At 36.6% G+C, this 18,325-nt stretch overlaps 1 protein-coding gene across 16 annotated transcripts in view; it reads right to left on the bottom strand.

Moving 5' to 3' along the window:
* DLG2 (discs large MAGUK scaffold protein 2) overlaps positions 1-18,325 on the bottom strand; it is a 988,724-nt gene that overhangs the window by 289,192 nt on the left and 681,207 nt on the right. For all 16 annotated transcript variants that reach the window (XM_066572327.1, XM_066572326.1, XM_066572328.1 and 13 more), the window contains one exon: positions 12,773-12,942. In XM_066572327.1, coding sequence (XP_066428424.1) covers positions 12,773-12,942 — 170 coding nt within the window. The remainder of the gene's footprint in view (positions 1-12,772; positions 12,943-18,325) is intronic.

The following is an 18,325-nucleotide window of genomic DNA, read 5'->3' as shown; positions in this document are numbered from 1 at the left end:
AACAAATGGCTGTCTGGCATAGCCAGGTATTTCCCATGCTACAGACCTGATGTCCTCCCTGGTAATCACAATCCTCACTTCTTCTACATCTAGTACAAATCTTGTTTATTACTTATCTATTAAATTTTTTTTCACACCCTCCCTAGGGAGCACAGAGAGCAAACTCACTCTTCAAAGATGCTCTGCAAGGCAAGATTGCTATCAGGTGCTGATAAACTGCTCCCCACCTCCCACTTAAGTCTTTGGTATTTCAGATAAATGGCTTCAGATCACTCATTTATTCATTGTAGGACAGGCTTGCTAAATCTCTGATCATTTTTACAGCTTTCCCCTGGAATCTCTCCAACTGGCATACACCCTTCTTGAAGTACAGAGCTCAAAGCTTTACCTGTACAAGATGAAAGGAATGCTCCTATGTCTTTGTAAACCATACCTCAATTTATAAAACCAAATATATTATTTGAATGCTTCATCACAGCAGGATGTGTTAGAGACAAGATGTTACAGCTAACAAAGTTCTAGCTACTTTTCCACATTATTTTCCTACAGTTTTATGTTGGTACTATTTAGCAGATATGTAGTTATTTCTGCTGAAAGCACCTTGCAGTTGACCCTGCTCAATTACATCTTTGCTTCCTCAGACCACTTTCAGTGTTGAACCCTCCCAGCACATGGAGTCATCTGAGAAAAAAGAGGAAATGTTGCAGAAGAGAAGTATGGTCTCTTCTAGTTATCATTACTCTTCAACATTTTTCTAGATGCTTATAAAGAGATTTCCTACTTTTTCAAATATTCTTCTGAGATTCTAAAAATACACTGATGGCTTCACAGTCCCTCGGCTCCTCTTGTTCCATTCATTAAGAATGCATTTCCTGCTTCATCTTTCCCGTTTTTCAGTTTACCTTCTCCCCACAGGTGCTCAAGCCTAACCAATGTCAGCACTCAGATTTCATCACATAAATTCTGCTGGTCTGTCATCAAGACCATCAGGACCTGTGAGTGTGTGAATATCTAGCTTCTCTAAGTGCTACCAGACCTATTGCTTCTTCCTTTGAGGCTGAGATCTTGTCCTTTTGTTGCTGATTTTGATCATGATAGCAACCTTATAAGAAATGACCTTTCTGTGAAAACTGATGCCAGCAAAAAGGTAAGTACTTTTCACATCTTGTCTTGAAAGCACCTACAATCACAACATCCCTCTGTAATTGCCAAGTCCATCTCTAAAATTACAATCCTGCATTGCAGAGGGGGGCTGATTTGCTATAGTAGTATTTAAAAGTGTAATTTAAAAATAACTTTCAGAAATTTGGGCTATGACATTTGATAATAATTTGAAATTAGAAATGATACACATCTGACCTACAGACTGGGGATGAGATTTACCCCTGGCCTACCATTTACGTTGCGTTTATTTTTCAATTACAGTATATAAAATGTAAATATGCCCACAATAAACAATTACACTAAATTATTTTCTGTAATTTTGTTTCCTTATTTCAGTTCTCTCTGTTGAAGTGAATAATATACCTTTGTATTAATTTCATAAGACAACCTACAAATTGTTTTACATAAGAAACACAACAAACAAAAACCAAAACACAGTTTTGAGAAAGAAAAGTCTGTCGTATCCTTATTTGCAAATACCACTTTCCAAAATAAACATGTCAAGCATGTCTTGGGGCTATTGTTCTTTTAGCTTATGCAATGTATCTTTTATCATATCCTAAAGAGTTTTTGTGTCATTATACCCTTTTTTACACGTCATGAAGCTCCAAGATCTTGCTTTGCAACTGTTTCTTCCTATTAAAAAATAATGATAGCACAGTTTTTTTTTTAAAGAATCCAAGAGCCAGTTTGTTATTTGTTCATATAAGCTATTACTCAAAATTCAGAAGGCAACACCCCAGCTAATGAACACAGAGCTTTGTGCTCTTGGAATATTTTGCATAAAATCCCTAGTGTTTATGGTTTCACAGAGATTTCCTCCACAGATATAATTTGCTTTTTCAAGCTTTCAGAATTGCATTTTTCTCCAAAATTAGCCACTAAAGATATAAGCATTAAGCTATCTCCTTGCCTTTCTTATTCAACAGCCAAAATCTGCACTGGAAGAGGCCACAGCAATTTTTTTCATCTACCAAGCACATCAAAAGCTTAATGTTGAGAAAAATGTATCAACTTGAAATTGGACCAGGTAGCAGAATTTCTGAATGAAAAAAATCTTAACTGAGTCCCTGCAAGGTAAGGAGAACAAGTGACACTGTCATAAATCAATGGCTTTACTGCCAGCTCAAAAGAAGAATTGAAGAGCAGCTGCCTACGTGTCAGGGAGCACAAGAATTTCACACAGCAAGGCTCTACTTTATTTCTCTAAAAATCTCACTGTGTCTGCAACAGAGGAACCTTCACTGCATGTAAAATTCAGCTGCCCTTTGGTACACATCACTGATGTGATACAGGCAGAAACAGAACATTTTTGCACTGGAGTCCCAGAGCCTGGACTTCTTGGTCTCATATCTTACGACAGCCCAATTGCAAAGAATGACCATCTGCACCAACAGGGTGTTCCATGGCAAACAGCAAAGGGTCTTCCACTTGAACTCCACAAAATAGCTGTGGATTTCTAGGAATTCTAACATCATGTTTAGAGACACAAAACAAACAAACAAACAAACCCTAACTGATGAATGAAAAGCAGTTCTTCAAAGCTGTTGGACAAATGTTCTAAAATAATGAATGGCAATTCAAAGAAGAAATACTATTGGGAAATTTTTATTTGACTAATGTACGATTTATTTTGTTTTAATGAAGGATAATTGAAATTTCATCTAGAATTTGGAATACTGAAAGCAAAATGAGGATGACAGAGCTGCAGAAAGGACTAAGGTAGTCCAGAAAGGACTGGAAATAGCCAGATGAACAACTATTGCAATTAATCCCTTCGGTGTTTGACTTCTAAGATAGCTATTCCCTTCAGATGTTCAGAGATGCCTTAATGTAACTACTTCCTTTTTTTTCCAACCAGTGCAAATAAAAGAATAATACTGAAAATCTAAAATAATTTTTAAATAGGTTGCATTGCGATATTTTATTTGCCACATCACTTGAATCTCTAAAGCTGCAATCAGCTTTGTCTCTCAACTATGATTAGAATCTGTAATGTCGTTCTCAGAAGACTTAAGATACTGTCTGCCCATGCTTACAGTTACAGGGCAAAAAGAGACAGAAAAATGAAGAGAAAAACAGAAGAGCTACAGCTCCTCATGCTACAAAAAATTAATTAAATACTATTTATTCTTTCAGAGGTGCTCTTCATGGCAATGCAGTATTTTGCTGATGTGTGATATTGACCCGACAGCAGATGTCTTGAGAAAGATCTGGACATGTAAAAACTATCAAGAAGACAGATCTTGCTACACAGATAATTAACTTAACAATAAAGGATGAAAACACTGTTCTGTAGTTTCACGTGACTAATTTGCACATTAGGCTTTACATTCAGAAAAGGATGAAGGTCTCCAAAGAAGGAAACATAAGGATTGTCAGACTACTCAGGTGAAATAAAATACATTGTGTCAATAAACACATTCAACACAGCAGGCTAATCCCCATCTTCTGTTGCATCAGGATGTCAATCAGGTCCCAGCGATAGTTGTCATATAACTTTTGAAAAATTACTATTAAAGTGGTGAAAGATCAAGCATAATAATCATTCTCTAAAATTTACCTGAAGAATTTAAAACAAGGATCAGATAGGTAGAGGAAAAAGGCCAAGAAAACTGCCACTCCCTAGGAAATCCTCACTACTCCATTAAAAAAACAGGAAAAATGATGCTGACCTCCTGTCTACAGAAAGGTTTTTTTCCATACTCAGCCCAGTAGTTTAGCAAATGATGCCACACTGTTCTTCCCTATCTTTTGATTTATTGCGTACCTGGAAATACTGATGAGACAATTAACACTCGCTACACTGTCTGCTGCACCTCCTGTCCTCCTGATGAAAATAGCAATGGCAAACATAATGAAAGGGATCTTCTCTAACTCCCCTTTTAACTCTTACACAGCACTCTAGAATAGGGAGGGAAATGATGAAACTATTTTCTGACCCAGAAATTTACAACCTAGAGGAAAAAAGGAGTACAAAGGCATGCTATAATGACAAAATTATAAGACTTACTGTATTACATTTAGTCAGGACAAAACCTTGGAACTGAAAAAGAAGCTGGCCAAGATCCATGGGGAATTTTCCTTACACTTGGCATAGACAAAAAAACCCAAACCAAAACCAAAAAGGCACTTAGTCTTTGGAATTTTTAAAAATTGCAGAGAGTAAAAGGACACAGTGTCAAGTAAAATCCCAAAGCATACACATCACAGTTTTTCATCCAAGCCCGAGACAAAAGATGTTCCAAGAAACTTTTCAGCAGCACGCTGGAGATCATTATGTAACTGGGAAATCCATTTAGAAAGCAAGTTCCTTTGAAGCATTTCCACAAGGACGGGATAAATCAAGTACAGAATTTTTAAATGGCCTGCTTTACTGTCACCCAGAAGGATGCCATATGAACAAAAGCTGGAGATGCATCCATCTCCATCACTTACCCAACAGCTGAGCACAGAAATTAATAAGCCCTGTCTCTAAAGGAAGCAATCAAAACAAACACACAAACAAACAAAACAAAAAAAACCACCAAGCCCTACATCTTCCTTCTCTCAGATTTTCAGAAAAAAGTTCATAGAGTTAAACCTGTGAAGGTGACAATAACAGTATCAGGGGAATCTATATGTCATGCTAACAGCTCTTGATTTGCAGCAAAAGCCTCAGAAATAACTTTGACCACAGCAAAAAGGCCAACATCTCATGACAGAATGATAAAAAAACAAGGTCACAGTGGAACACCATACCCTTTGATGTCTCTACTCAGAGTCAATGAAATCATGGCAACTGTATAATAATACACAATTCCTACCTAATTCAGAAAGAACAAGCACAGAAAATTCTGTCAGTTGAAATGTCAATGATCTGCATATCTCCAAAGATGGTTGAATTTGGCCTGATGTGATACAATTTCATAGGACCATCTTCTGCCATTTAACTGCAATTGTAATGAAAAAGATGGTGGACTTTTTTTTTTCTTTCTCCACTGAAAACAAAAAGCAACCAACCAAACCTTATTTTTCTTGAAACAAAATCTCCAGTTTGTTGGCATCCAAGCCTACCTGCACATCTATCTTTCCCTGAGTTGCTGCTTTTTGCTCTTTTGCAGCCACAGTTCATTAAGATGAAATGTGCTCTGCTGAAGCTGCCTCATCAGTAAGTATTGCTGAAGCAATTTAGTAATGATCTTAATGCACAGTGCTGAATTTTTATAGCCATCTCAATTGGCTATTAAAATACGGCACTGCACTTTAAAATTGCTACTGCACCACTTCAGAAATAGTTATCCTGATGGAGCTGCAAAAAGCAATGTTCATATCAGTGGAAATCTTTGTGAATGATTTCTAGAAAATTTTATTTAAAATCCACTATGAGATTAGATGTTCATTTTGCATATGAACACAGGATTCTTCAGACCTGCTTGGAGAGTTCTTAAGAGCTTAATGGTTTCAAGGGAAAAACAGACAAAATACATACGTATAATATTGCTGCACAGTCTTCCCAGACATGTTGTTTACTTCTTTACTGCTAATGGAAAATGACAGTTAAATAGAAAAAAGGAAAATCATAGTTATTATGAAAATATAAAAGATTTCAAGCAAGTAATATCCTACAGTTCACAGGAGAGCTCCAGTTTTAAGGGAGACAACCAGCCAGAAGGAGGGATTTTGAATTCCCTTTGAAAATATCCTTTTTGATTTGGAAAATAATTTCTTTAATGACTGACTACTAATCTCCAAAGATGGTTAAATTAAGTCTGATGTGAGGACAAGCTGATTCCACCACTTCCTGCCATTAAACTGCATTTTTAACAAACAACATAACAGATTTACCTTCTTTCTACACTAAAGACAAAAAAGAAACAGCCTGAGAAGCTAGAACTCAAATGCCATTAGAATAATAACTATTACTTTGTGAAATTGTATACAAGGACTACTTTTCCTCAGGAATGGAAGGAACCACTTCACAGAATCAATGTGTGATTTTTAAAGAAAAGCTTCATAGATGGTAACTTACACAAATGAGGTGGCGTGTCTTTACTGACCAAAGGCAGATAATACATTTGGTATTTTATTTTTACCATAAAGAAGAATACAATATTAGCAGCTGTATGCATTTATCATCACTGAAATTAAAGATCAAGATCCTCAGTCTGGGAAATATAAGGTTCAGATAAAACCTACCACTTTTACCACATCAGGCACTGGCAACAGAAATGTTTCAAACTATGGCTGGAAAACAGCAGAGGCTTTTATAGCAGTTTCATCATGGTGCTTTCTAATTTTATGATTTTCAAGAGAATGCAATTTTCATGTGATAAACTATCAGATACTCACATATTCTTACATTAGACAATCCTAGCCTGCAGGGAAGCCAAGCTTTTTAGTCATGTTAACTTACAAATGATAGTTTGAGCCACTATCTTAAAGCTGGAAAAATATGTATTAGTGATTGATGGAGCACTTTCTGCTAATTGGAGGAAATATGAGTTCCTTCAAGCAAAGACATTTCACAATAAAGGGTTTTAGTTTCAGCTGTGGTAGTTTTCTGTTTATACATGAAATAAGTGATACTTCAGGTTACAGTAATATGAAGTGAAGCACTTAAATTAGAGTTGAGAACCAGAATAGTTTGTTAAACCCACACTTGAGAAAGTTTGCTTGCTTCCTCATTTTTATATGGTTCTATCTTTAAGTTGCTCCATTTTGCTCTGTTTTAGATAAGGATTCACAGAGCACAGAAGGAAGAGAACATTGAAAACCAGAAGAAAATTCACAGCTGATAGGATCATAAGAATGAAATTCTTCAAAGACCATAAGAAAAGGTTCTGTTCTAAATGTACAAAAATGATTTTGTTGAAAAATACTTTGGACCTTACAAAACATAATTTTTTAATTAAGAAAATATCTGCCTAATCTGTCATAAAATCCCCTATTCCCACATGCTAAAGTTTGCTATGGCATATTTAATGTCTCTTAAATTAGAGAAAATAGATCATTAAAGTAGTAGAAGCGATAGCTGTAATAAAAAAAAAAAATGTACCATCATCAGTCTGAAGCAAGCACTTGCAATCAGTTATCAAACAGTAAGATCTGAAAGCTCTAACTGTTCTCTGAAACTGGGAAATAAATAATTGGGGTTCTTTGTTTGCAAAAAGCCCTTTCTTTCATTTTAAGTGCTGCAGCTATTACCTGAGATGAAAAGTTAACTTTTGACTTTGCTTTGCTAGATAAAAGTTGTAAGTTTCCTCCATTCCTTACTGAAAGCAGCCTTTTTTTTTTTTAAATGAACCCTCTATTCTGATATTCTGAATTGAACACTTTTGTTTTAGCAGACATTTTGAAACACACATCATTGAAGCGTACTTTTGTGACTATTTCAGTTGTCACTGCAAGGTGGGTTACTATCCATGCAACAGAACACACAAGACGTCTTCTTTCCAATAAAGCCATCAATCCAAATTAAAATACATCTACTCTCATGAAAAAAGTAGCATGAACCTCTAGGAAACTACAGACAGTAATAGACTAGAGGACATTTCAGTAACAAGCCAAGATAAATCTACAGTGAAATCATACCTTATATTGATGGTGAAAATTTTCTGCATCTTCTCAAGAAAATCTCATAACTTTCCAGTGAGTTAAAAAATACACAAATTAAACCATACTAATTCTTTTCCTAGTATAGTAAGAAAGCTTCGTTACCATCCATTGACTTTATTCAGTGACATCAAGAATAAACCAAATAGTTACAGGAAAAGAACATCTACCATGTGCCACAGAGTCGCTTCATTTCAGCACAGAGCACAACTAAATGGGAACTCTGGAACTGGTTATGCCCAGTGACGTAGTCTAACATTTAGACAGACATACATACTCTCAAAATAAATGCACATTGTGCCCTTTATATTAATCCTATCTTATTTTTGCATATTTTATGGAGACGTCTGGTTTAAGAGCTTAGTCTTTGCTGATTAAGAAATTTAAGATAAGAAGAATAGCCATCCAGAGGGAGCTACAGAATGGGGCTGAACAGTGCTTAGGAGATGCATTAATTTTTAATCTGAAGCCCCAAAATATAATCACACTCCAAATGGATTAAAGGAAAAGTTTTGATATGGCCCGAATTCTGAGAGCAGAAAGAGTAGAGAATTAGGTGCCCCTAAACATGTTTTAGTGCCCAAAGCTGTGTGAGGTGGACCTCATAAGAATGTGTCACGGGCTGAATTCATCAGGAATGAGCAAAAAGTATGCTTTTAGAAACCAAAAACTGAGAGAACTGCTGGTGTGCCCAGAGCCTTTCACCTAAAACGTCATGAACAGAAGGGCAGCTCCAGTCATCGTGGCAAGATCCTGACACAGCTCAAATACTGTAATGATGATAGGCACTATTATCATGAAGGGTGTGGGAAAGTAATCCTGTTTCTCTATGACTTTATACTCAAGCCACCAGAATATCCAGATAGCAAAATTAGCTGCCCTTTATGTTGTTCCTTTTTGTTTGGGTGTTTTTCAGTCCAACAATTTTCCTCTGAAGTTTCCTGGTACTCAGCTGTTCTGCTTCACATACCCTGAACTTCATTTCTGCAGTTCTGATATCTTTTAAGACACTACATTTCTTACAGAAGTGAGGTCAGAAGTTTATTATCTGATCCGACAGTGCTGTAGTTACAAGAATCCTTTTTTTTCTGCCCTTTTTTCCCCCCTTCTAGTACATTATATCAGAGCTTAAATTACCAGCTGGGTAGGCAAGTATGCAGGTAATATTTTACATGACCTCTGTGTTTACCCAAGTTTCTCACTGCCAGAAATTTTCTAAAATGGTAGGAATACATTTAAAAATATATTTCTTCTAATGGTAGGAGATCATTTATAAAATGAAATTAAAATGAATCGTTTAATTTCTACCACTTGTACATCAGCATACTAATTGTGCATCATCACACTACTCAATGCTTCTGGATTTAGTAAAAGTATATTTGGAGTGTGATAGGACAGCATGAAAATCTTGAGGTCAATGAAACTACTTTGGTTTAAAATCCTTCAGTCAAATGCAATGAAATGGAGAGAGCACTGGAACCCCTGAACAGTGACTGAAGTTCACAATCCACTGCCCATACACATACCTTTGCAGGGTCTTACAGGAAGCTAATGCATAAGTTATATTACAAAGCAGACAGCACCATTAAACTGCCTTGTTTTGAATGCCTGCATTTTGCTCTCCAGGAGCAAACACTGCAGCATGTGCAATCCATTCTCATTACTGCTAGTCTTGTTTCAATACAGACCAAGAAAAGCATATTACTTAATGACGGGATTTTCAGTAGTGTCTAAATTCCAGTGATTTAAATAAGAAAGCTGCAAGTATATCTTTCCTCTGTTACAGCTGTCAGCCACTGTAGAGATGCTGGCTGCTAAAATCTGCAGTGCCCTGGGAGTGACTGAAACAAAACATCTACTGTTGGCCACTCAATCCTTTGCAAAGCCATAGTGTGAATTGTATGCCTGCCTGAAGAGACATGCAAGAGGCATACAAAAGACAATCTCCCAAGCACATGAAAGAGAGGAAGAGCCTGCAAGGATGACAGTTAGCAATTACCTTCAGGACACAGACTGTGGCTATCTGCCAGCATTTGCAATCAGGTGTGTCAAAGTGATGATCAGCTTTAAATGTCTACACAGCTGAAGCTCTCTTTGAACCCTTGATTTTCCTATTACGCAACTCATTGTGTCTTTGTTTACATCTTCTGCTCCCAAAAATAAAACTAAAGGGTTACAGGTTTAGCACATATGACACAAAACAACAGGAACAACTGCATGGGGATTTGCATTTAGAAGGGACCTCCTGGCAGCACAAGAGCATGCCCTTCCCCCTGTTACGGACTCAAAGGCATCTCCAGACAGTGCTTATTCAATGTGTGATGTTTAAAATACCTTCAGCAAATTAATCAATGTCTTCTATATGGTAGTTGCTAGCAACAAAAGTAAATGCCCATTAAAAAAACTCAACTAACCTCTATGGTCTAAACTTGTAAAAGCCCTCATCCTGAATATCTCAGATGACATTAAAAGGATCTCTATATATAAAGCCTTGCAAATTTCCTTCTTTACCAACTTCAAGTGCTGAAAGATATAATCTACTACACATAGGCTAGTTAGGGATCTCTGAGTTTACCTGGTATTAGGGATGCCAAGACTTGCTTTCATGTGGTGAATCCTCAGGGCAGTAAGGAATGAACTTAGTAAATGCTGGATTATATACTGACAGAGACAGGAAAATAATTGAAAAGATGTTTGCTATTCCAATTTTGGTATGGAACAACCTTCTTATCTAAAAAACAGATTTACTTTCTTTATTAATTTTGTGAGTAGGAAAGAAGGAATGGTGTGGAAGCTACCATGCTAGTTTTCAGATCCTCCTCTGGACACCAAAACATCCCAATTTCACTCTGAGAAGTAAGAAACACTGTTTATATAAATACTAAGTGGTTCTTATGTTGCATAGTAATGGGGTGAAAGAGCAGATCACAGATAAACTAATAATCTAAAAATCATTAATAATAGTTCACTATTAACAATAGTTCACTAACAAACTAAATAATCACCTGAAATATGAGGAGATAAGCATCACAGCCAAGAGTCAGGGGTTTTAATCTCAATTTCTGCTAAGAGTTTGATGCCTTTCAATAGATAATTTTTTCATGGAAGATTTTGAAAAAAATAAAAGGAAAAATGCTCTAGATATTAAAAATAGTATTGGTAAAGTTTTCATCCCAACTATATATTATTTATTTTCTTCATTTTGCTTTTTTATTTGTAGAATACAGGAAGCCTAATAGAGTAGGCTTCCTTACTGCCTGAATTGTGAAGGCAAAACCCCTGGCTTTTGCACAAAACTAGTCCATCAGCTTATTTTTTATCCAAGTTTCCAGCTAACTTGTTTCTATAAAAGTGAAAATATAAAAAAATATATTCAACTTAACAATAAAATTTATTATTTACAGCACTTATCTGTAGTAAACTTCATATAAGAATACAGATACAAAATCATATTTGCAGCAATAAGAAGCAAAAGTTTTTTAGCTTGCCCTAAAAGGCACTTTTTTGGTATCCATTCTGTTTTATGAAAATAATTGTAAAAAGAAATAGTTTCGGGCATACACTCAAAACAAACACGATGCAAACCCATTATTAGATAATGATTGCCTCTCTTGTCCGTTTTCACAATGTAGCAAAAAATTGGTCACGGTGAATAATTTTTACTGCTTCATCACAACCAGAAAGGACAAGTTAATTTTAGTTTCTTTAGCCTTAGGTCTCTCAAAATGACTATCACATCACACACTTACTTTAACTCCAAATCTTTAAAAACACTGCCTGCACTTCTACTCTGAATTCATATGCATACAAAATACCATTAGAAATGCTTTTCTGTAGAAAAACAATCCAGCATCATAATTGACCACAAGAATCCAGACTTTCAGGGATTTACCATCAGATGCCTGTTTAAATATATCTTAATTTCTAATTAAGAAATTCTTATTTATTAGATATTAATTTCTAATTAATATCTAAATATATCTTAATCTTCTCCAAGAGCAGAGCGTAATGAATACACTGCAGTGTCAAAGAGTGCACTGTTTTCAGTGTTGCACTATCTTTGTTGAGTATTAGAGGTCAAGCTCAACAATATGCATTAATATACTAAATATATTCCACTACTTCTATTCAAAAACCCTACTATACCCTAGCATACTATAATATTCACATGAGGGGACATGTAAGGGAGAACACTGAAAAAGCTGCAGATTATTCACTATAGATAAAACAGGGAGAGTAATCTCATGTGCACTGCATATATTAACAGACATAAAAATGTCTTCATTTCATAATACATATATATATATATATCAAACATGTGCTTATGAAACAGCTATTATGGGTCAAAATAATTAACTGCTGTTCATTCTATTCACACGTACCATGAAAATATGCATTTTCTTTGTCCAGAAATTAGCTATGAAGAAAAATGCTTCTAGAAAGGAATTTGGCTTTTTGTTCTGTAACCAGAAGGTTCTGCTGGAAGCAGTAAAGCTCATTTAGACTAGTGAAGGTTTTGTGCTAGATTTCCACATAATTTTGTTAAAGAATAAAATAAAATTCTTCTGTGCATCTCGCTAAGTTGATATTCTTCATGTTCCAAAGATAACTAGAAAAAACCATAATGAAAGTAGAGAGGGCAAGCTGGATAATCAAAAAACCTTCTGAAAAGAGGAAGAATTCAGAAACTCCACATTCAACAGCACCTTAAATCAAAGGTCTGAGTAAAGGAACTTTAAAGGTAGTATATGTGCTGCCACATAGTATCTCCATGTGTCCTTAGAAGGTAATGAGAGAGTAAACATCGAATGAAGCAAACCACAGCTCCTTGAACTCCTTTATATTTCAGGAAGAGATTAACCATGAATTCAAGTTCTACCTGCCTAAATGAACTACATTTCAGTATTTGACATGTCAACCAGTTAGCAAATCAACAAGGCCAGATGCCATTTAAGCTACAAGAGAGGTTAAACACCAAGTTTAAAATGGATGCCTTTTTAATTTTCTTATCTACCTTTCGGTCCTTTGAACAACTTGATCTCTACGACGGTCTCCAGTATAGGTCTCCTTCGCCGGACGTACAATCGCACTATGGAGCCGGCCTCCTTCAGGGCCTCCACGGCCTTGCTGTGTGACACTTCCGACACGTCAACCTCGTTCACTCGCAAGATGCAATCGTTGACCCTACAAGAAAAACAAAGAACCAGAGCCACTGAATGCTTCAGCTGTTACTTCGGACCAAAGGAAGTTTTGTCAGCAGTGCTGTAAAATGAAGATGACTTCATTGGGAATCTCAGAATTGCAGAATATGACGAGCTGGAAGGGACCCACAAGGATCATCAAGTCCATCTCTGCCAGATGACAGACTTAATGCAATATGCCTCACAAGCAATGAGACAGAGCACTCACTCCTTCCAAAAGCCATACCTGATTCAAACTGGAGTCTACTCAATCACTCACACCTACCATCCTCCTTCATAAACTGGGGTTACATGCACTATAGTGATAGAAATAAGTAATAATTTGTCTTTACAGACTTCATTAAAACAGTTTTGACTAAACAATATAATTGCTTTGAAACACTCATCCTGCATGCTATTACTATGGACCATAGTAAGGACAACTACAGTTGCTCTGACAGAAATCTTATAGTGTGATACAAAAGCTGCCATAGTAAAAATGCTGTCCTACAAAAGGCAATTTAAAAGAGAATGCTTGATGCTAAATAATTTACTCAAGTTAAATTCTTTGTTTTACACACTGACTGCAGGCTACAAGATCTGCTGTATGGTAATCGCATTTTCTTTTTTATTAGAACACCAATCAAATTCCCTCATAGTCTTACTTTGAGCATTAACTAATGTATTTGAGGATGGACATATAATCACCCTCAATGTCCTGGTTAGATGGAGCTGCATTCTCCTTATCTGACAGATTTGTCCTCGCTGGAAAGGAAATCTACAACTTAAGTAAAATCTATCTCCAAAGCAGCAGGCTAATGACTTAACTACTTGGCCATCTTTTCTTTGCAAATGAGGACAAGTGAAAATAACTAGATTAATTGAGACTCCACTGTTCTTGTGTACTACATTTGTTGCGAGATGCCTCTAAGTATTTTGGGTACAGAAGAAAAAGGCATATTGTAAATGAATGTGTTCTGCATGTCTGAAAGGACAATCAGTGAAGTAAATATGGGTTGCTAAAAATATTCCCATTTTTGCTATGTGTCTATACATAAAAATCAACTATTAAATGTGACTCTTTACAGCAAAAGAACACTTGATCTGGATATTGATTAGGAGTCTTAGCACATGGAGGGAGAATGAAACTTAAGTTTTTCAGAACTCTGAGAATTTAGGATGGTTTTTGTCATAGTCTTGTTCTGCTGCTTTTGTTTCAAACAAACTCAAATCAAAACGACAAAAATAACACAGTTATTTGAAACTGGTGAAAGTTGGAAAGGACAAAAAGCTCATGCTTCACTTCTGAGAAGGAATACTGTATCATAAAGTTTCTAGATATCATTCAAAGGTCGGGTTTGATGGTTTACTCTAATGCCATAAGTTTCCATGGTTGGGAGGGGCTTTAAGCAACCTGGTCTAATGGAAAGTGTCACTGCCCAAAGCTGGGAATGATGGAAATAAAGGATCTTTACAGTCCCTTCCAACCCAAACCAAACTATGTTAGTATGATTCTATGCTTTTCCACACCTGTAGGCTTTTTTCCCCACTCATGAGGAGGTGAATTTTTCATTTTTTAATAAATAAATAAATACAATATTCAAGAACATATATGCACATGCTGCAACAAAATAAACTTAAAAGCATAATAGTGAAAAAGGTCATTAAACCCAGTTTAAGAAAATTCTTTCAGATGGTTAAGTGCATGGTCTTACCCCTTAGGGACAGAACTACTCTGCCCTTGCAAGCAGTTCTCCAATGTATTTTCCTGGCTTTTCGTTCACCTGCCAAGTCTTTGGCAAAATTTTATTTTTTTGATTTCTTTTCTCGTTTATTGCTGGATATGCCCTATACCTGTAAGCTGGTTTCAGATGGTGACAGAGCTGTGCCCAGGAGAAGATCTGCCTCACAATCCAAGACAACACAAGACCAACAGAAGAGATCCTAGAAGTTTCACCAATACATACAACAGTGGTTGTATTATCAGAGAAAGGTTTGGGTTGGGAGGAACCTCATACATCTTAGCTTTTTGGGCTGCCAGTGCACATTGCCAGGTCATGCTGAGCTTCTCATCCATCAATATATCCAAGCAGTTCTCCTCAGGCCTGCTCTCAAATATTATGCATACACCTAATATGATTAAGGTCTGTACAATCCCCCGCATAGGTAACACATTAAAATGAGTTTGGCAGCTCTTCATATGGCACACTAGCTTATCTAGGTTCTTTAACATAATGAACATATTCTACAAAACTTTTGTAGTATAAATTCAATATGAAGGAGCTTGGATAGTTAAATATAAAACACATGCAACAATCATGCAAAACAACTCACAGAAGAAATATCAGAGCTACTTTTTAAGGGAGAAGGTCAGGGTCTCGGAGGATTACCAATTGTTGCTATCTTCAAAGCAGATAAGAGCTTATATTAAGAAAAAAACCCCTATTTTTAAGGATTTAAATTTCACTATATTCATCTGAGTTTGATTTTTACTGTTTTCAAGGAACTGCAGACATCCTTGAGAAGTCAGTCAACTTGTAAGTAAAGAAGACGAGTACAGTCCTTAGGCACTTAGTGGACATATAGTAGGTGACAACTGGTAATGATCATTCTGCTCCCTTGTTCTGTGCAATATGGTGCCCTGAAGGGAAACCCAAAGCAGCCTGGTGTGGCAGCTAAGAGCCCCACAAGACCAAATGGTCCTGCCAGCACACATTAGCCCACTTGCCATAGCAAAGCTAAGTGGAACTAACTATAGACTGAAGAACAGGGGAATAATCTGTACTCCGTGGATCAACATCATGATACTAAATCCTGTAGTAATCCACAGGTCTTACTTATCATCCAGACACCTCCAGCTAAGTCATATTAGTGGGACAATGCTGCTTTTCAAAAGTAGACTTACCACACTTTCCATTGCAGAATGGCCAGCATTCATTGATTCTTTCTAACCAAAGCTAACTGATTTTTTTTTTTTAGTTGCCTCCTCAGAAAAACTTAAATTGATATGGAATTTCTTTATTCTTTAGTCAGAGCATAGAAATCAAGGTAAAAATAGTTATAATGGGAGAATGAGTGCATATATCAAGTAGAATGAGTGAATATATCAAGTAGATATACACCTCCATATATCAGTATGAAGATATCAGATAGGCTACAGAGGTCAGAAAAAGAAACACTAAACTTTCTCTTTATCCTTTGCTCCAGTGTCTAAGCTATTCAGCCTAAGTTTCCCTACAAAACTGTTGATATTTTCTTTCTTCCAGAACTTACAAGAGCACAGCACCTTAAGCAGGAACACAAGATGCTAGGTTGCAAGCTGAAAGGATTATCTTTTCTTCAAGAGGTCAGCAAATAATTATAATTAGATTATCTGAACTTAAGAGAATATGTCTACTCCATTAGCTAAAGAAGGATGACTCTCTTTCCCCAGCTTTTTTTTTTTTTTAATTCAATACACACCGTTCCTATTCCATAATAACTAGAATTTACAGCACATGGGGTAAAAAATGTACATATTGATACTGGCTCATATAACTTCCTTCCAAGAGGAATAATTTTTTTTTAATTTCCAGTAAGAATTCAGAATAAAGGCTGTCACATTTACTACAGCAGTCTTCAGACCTGTCTTTAAAATCACAGAATACAGAGCTAACACTAAATACCAATGACATGCATACCCCTTAGGGCATAGTTTCCTTATGTATAATGGTTCTTAGAGACATGATCCAATTTCTGTAGCAAATTCATGTATACTCTTAGACCCCTTCCTGACATTGTAAAGTAGAGTAAAACTACTTCTATGTCTATTTCAAAAACAAAGAGATAATATTTATCAGTGGAAGAAAATTCCTGTCTGTCTCTGGAAGCTGGAGGGGAACTAGTGCTTATGAAAATGTCTGATGAAGGTAACAGCCAATTCTAACTCAAAATTTGACACTTATGTGATTCATAATCAAATTCCAAAAATCTCATGGTTACTACTGAAAATACTACTTGATAAAACTTATGATGGGGGGAGGGGTTTGTAACTTACAAATGACACAGCAGAATTTGAACCAAACTTAATAATAATTTGGAATCCTAGGATTAATTTTGATTTAAAAATATGTGGAAATATTGGTGCAATAAAACAGTAAACCTAACTGTATTTAACATAAAGGCACTATTTGAAGTATTGAATCTAACCTATGCTTCTAACAAGAACAGAATTATCTTTAGTTCTGAGGAAAATTAAATAAGGACTAAACCCCCAATGTTTCATTTCTGAGAGAAAAACAGCATAATTCAAGCCTCTGAATCAATGGCATTAATCTATTGCACTGAAATAAATTCAATAAAATATAATCTTTTCCCCAATGATGCTGGCCTGGTGCCATCCCAGCTCTTTGTGTGCAACCTCCACCAGGTTCTGCTTTCATAGTCTACAAATGTAGGATTAAAACCTCACCTGCATCCTGCTCCCTTTGTCTTCTCTTTACAGTCTAAATCAGCTTTCCAGAGGAGAGTCTACACCTTCTTGGCGCATCTCAAAGAGGAACTCATTGCAGCCCCCAGGCACACTCAGTATAAACAATGGATAACCAAGCAAAGCAGTCTCCTGCCTCTTCCTGGCTGCACTCACCCTTGCAACAAGTTTTCAGAAGCGAGAGTCAAAAGGCAATCACCAACCAAGCACAAAGGCAGCTGTGTGTGTGCAAAGACAGGAATGAAACTCTTGCACAGCATTTCCCTAAGTAGATTCACCCAGGCAGATGCTTTCTCCCCTTGCACTGGCAAGCTAGTTTCAGTCTGCTGGCCCCGGGAGCCCCAAGGTTGGTGGACAGCTGAGCTAACAAGCCCTGCTAAAAAGCAGGGTGTGCTTGCTCAAGCCTCGTGCAGTGCTTGTGCAGCCTCACAATTCATATCAGCAACTGGAATGAGTATCATCCCAGAGATTGAAATAAAGAAAAAAACTCATAAAATGTTTCTCATTTGAGTATGTGTGCAGATTTAACTAAAATATAATGGAAACCCAGTTTGTCCTACAGCACACTACCTGAGTTCAGCCCACAGCCTCCAACCCCATAAGATTTTGGAGGAGGACCTGAAATTGTGTTGGTTATCCCCACAGTTCACTCCTTTGAATTTTTCCAGTATTTTGGGTGTAGAAAATAGCTATTTACCCTTTCAAGTGAAAATGATCTGTGAGTGGATTCCTGCCTAAATGGCAGAAGGTAAAAGACGTGGAAGAGCATCAGCAAAAGCCTGCCTGTGCAGATCCAGCTCACTCCCTCTAGATCAGGGCAGTCCCAGTCACTTTTCCAATTCCCATATCCAGGGACAGGCTAGCACTAAGTGCTACTTCTTGCCCCCCCAAAGTTTGCATGAGAAATAAAAAAGTACAA

This window comes from Molothrus aeneus, chromosome 2 (genome assembly GCF_037042795.1).
Source record: "Molothrus aeneus isolate 106 chromosome 2, BPBGC_Maene_1.0, whole genome shotgun sequence".
Classification (NCBI taxonomy): Eukaryota; Metazoa; Chordata; class Aves; order Passeriformes; family Icteridae; genus Molothrus; species Molothrus aeneus.
This window is presented reverse-complemented; position numbering and strand designations above follow the sequence as displayed.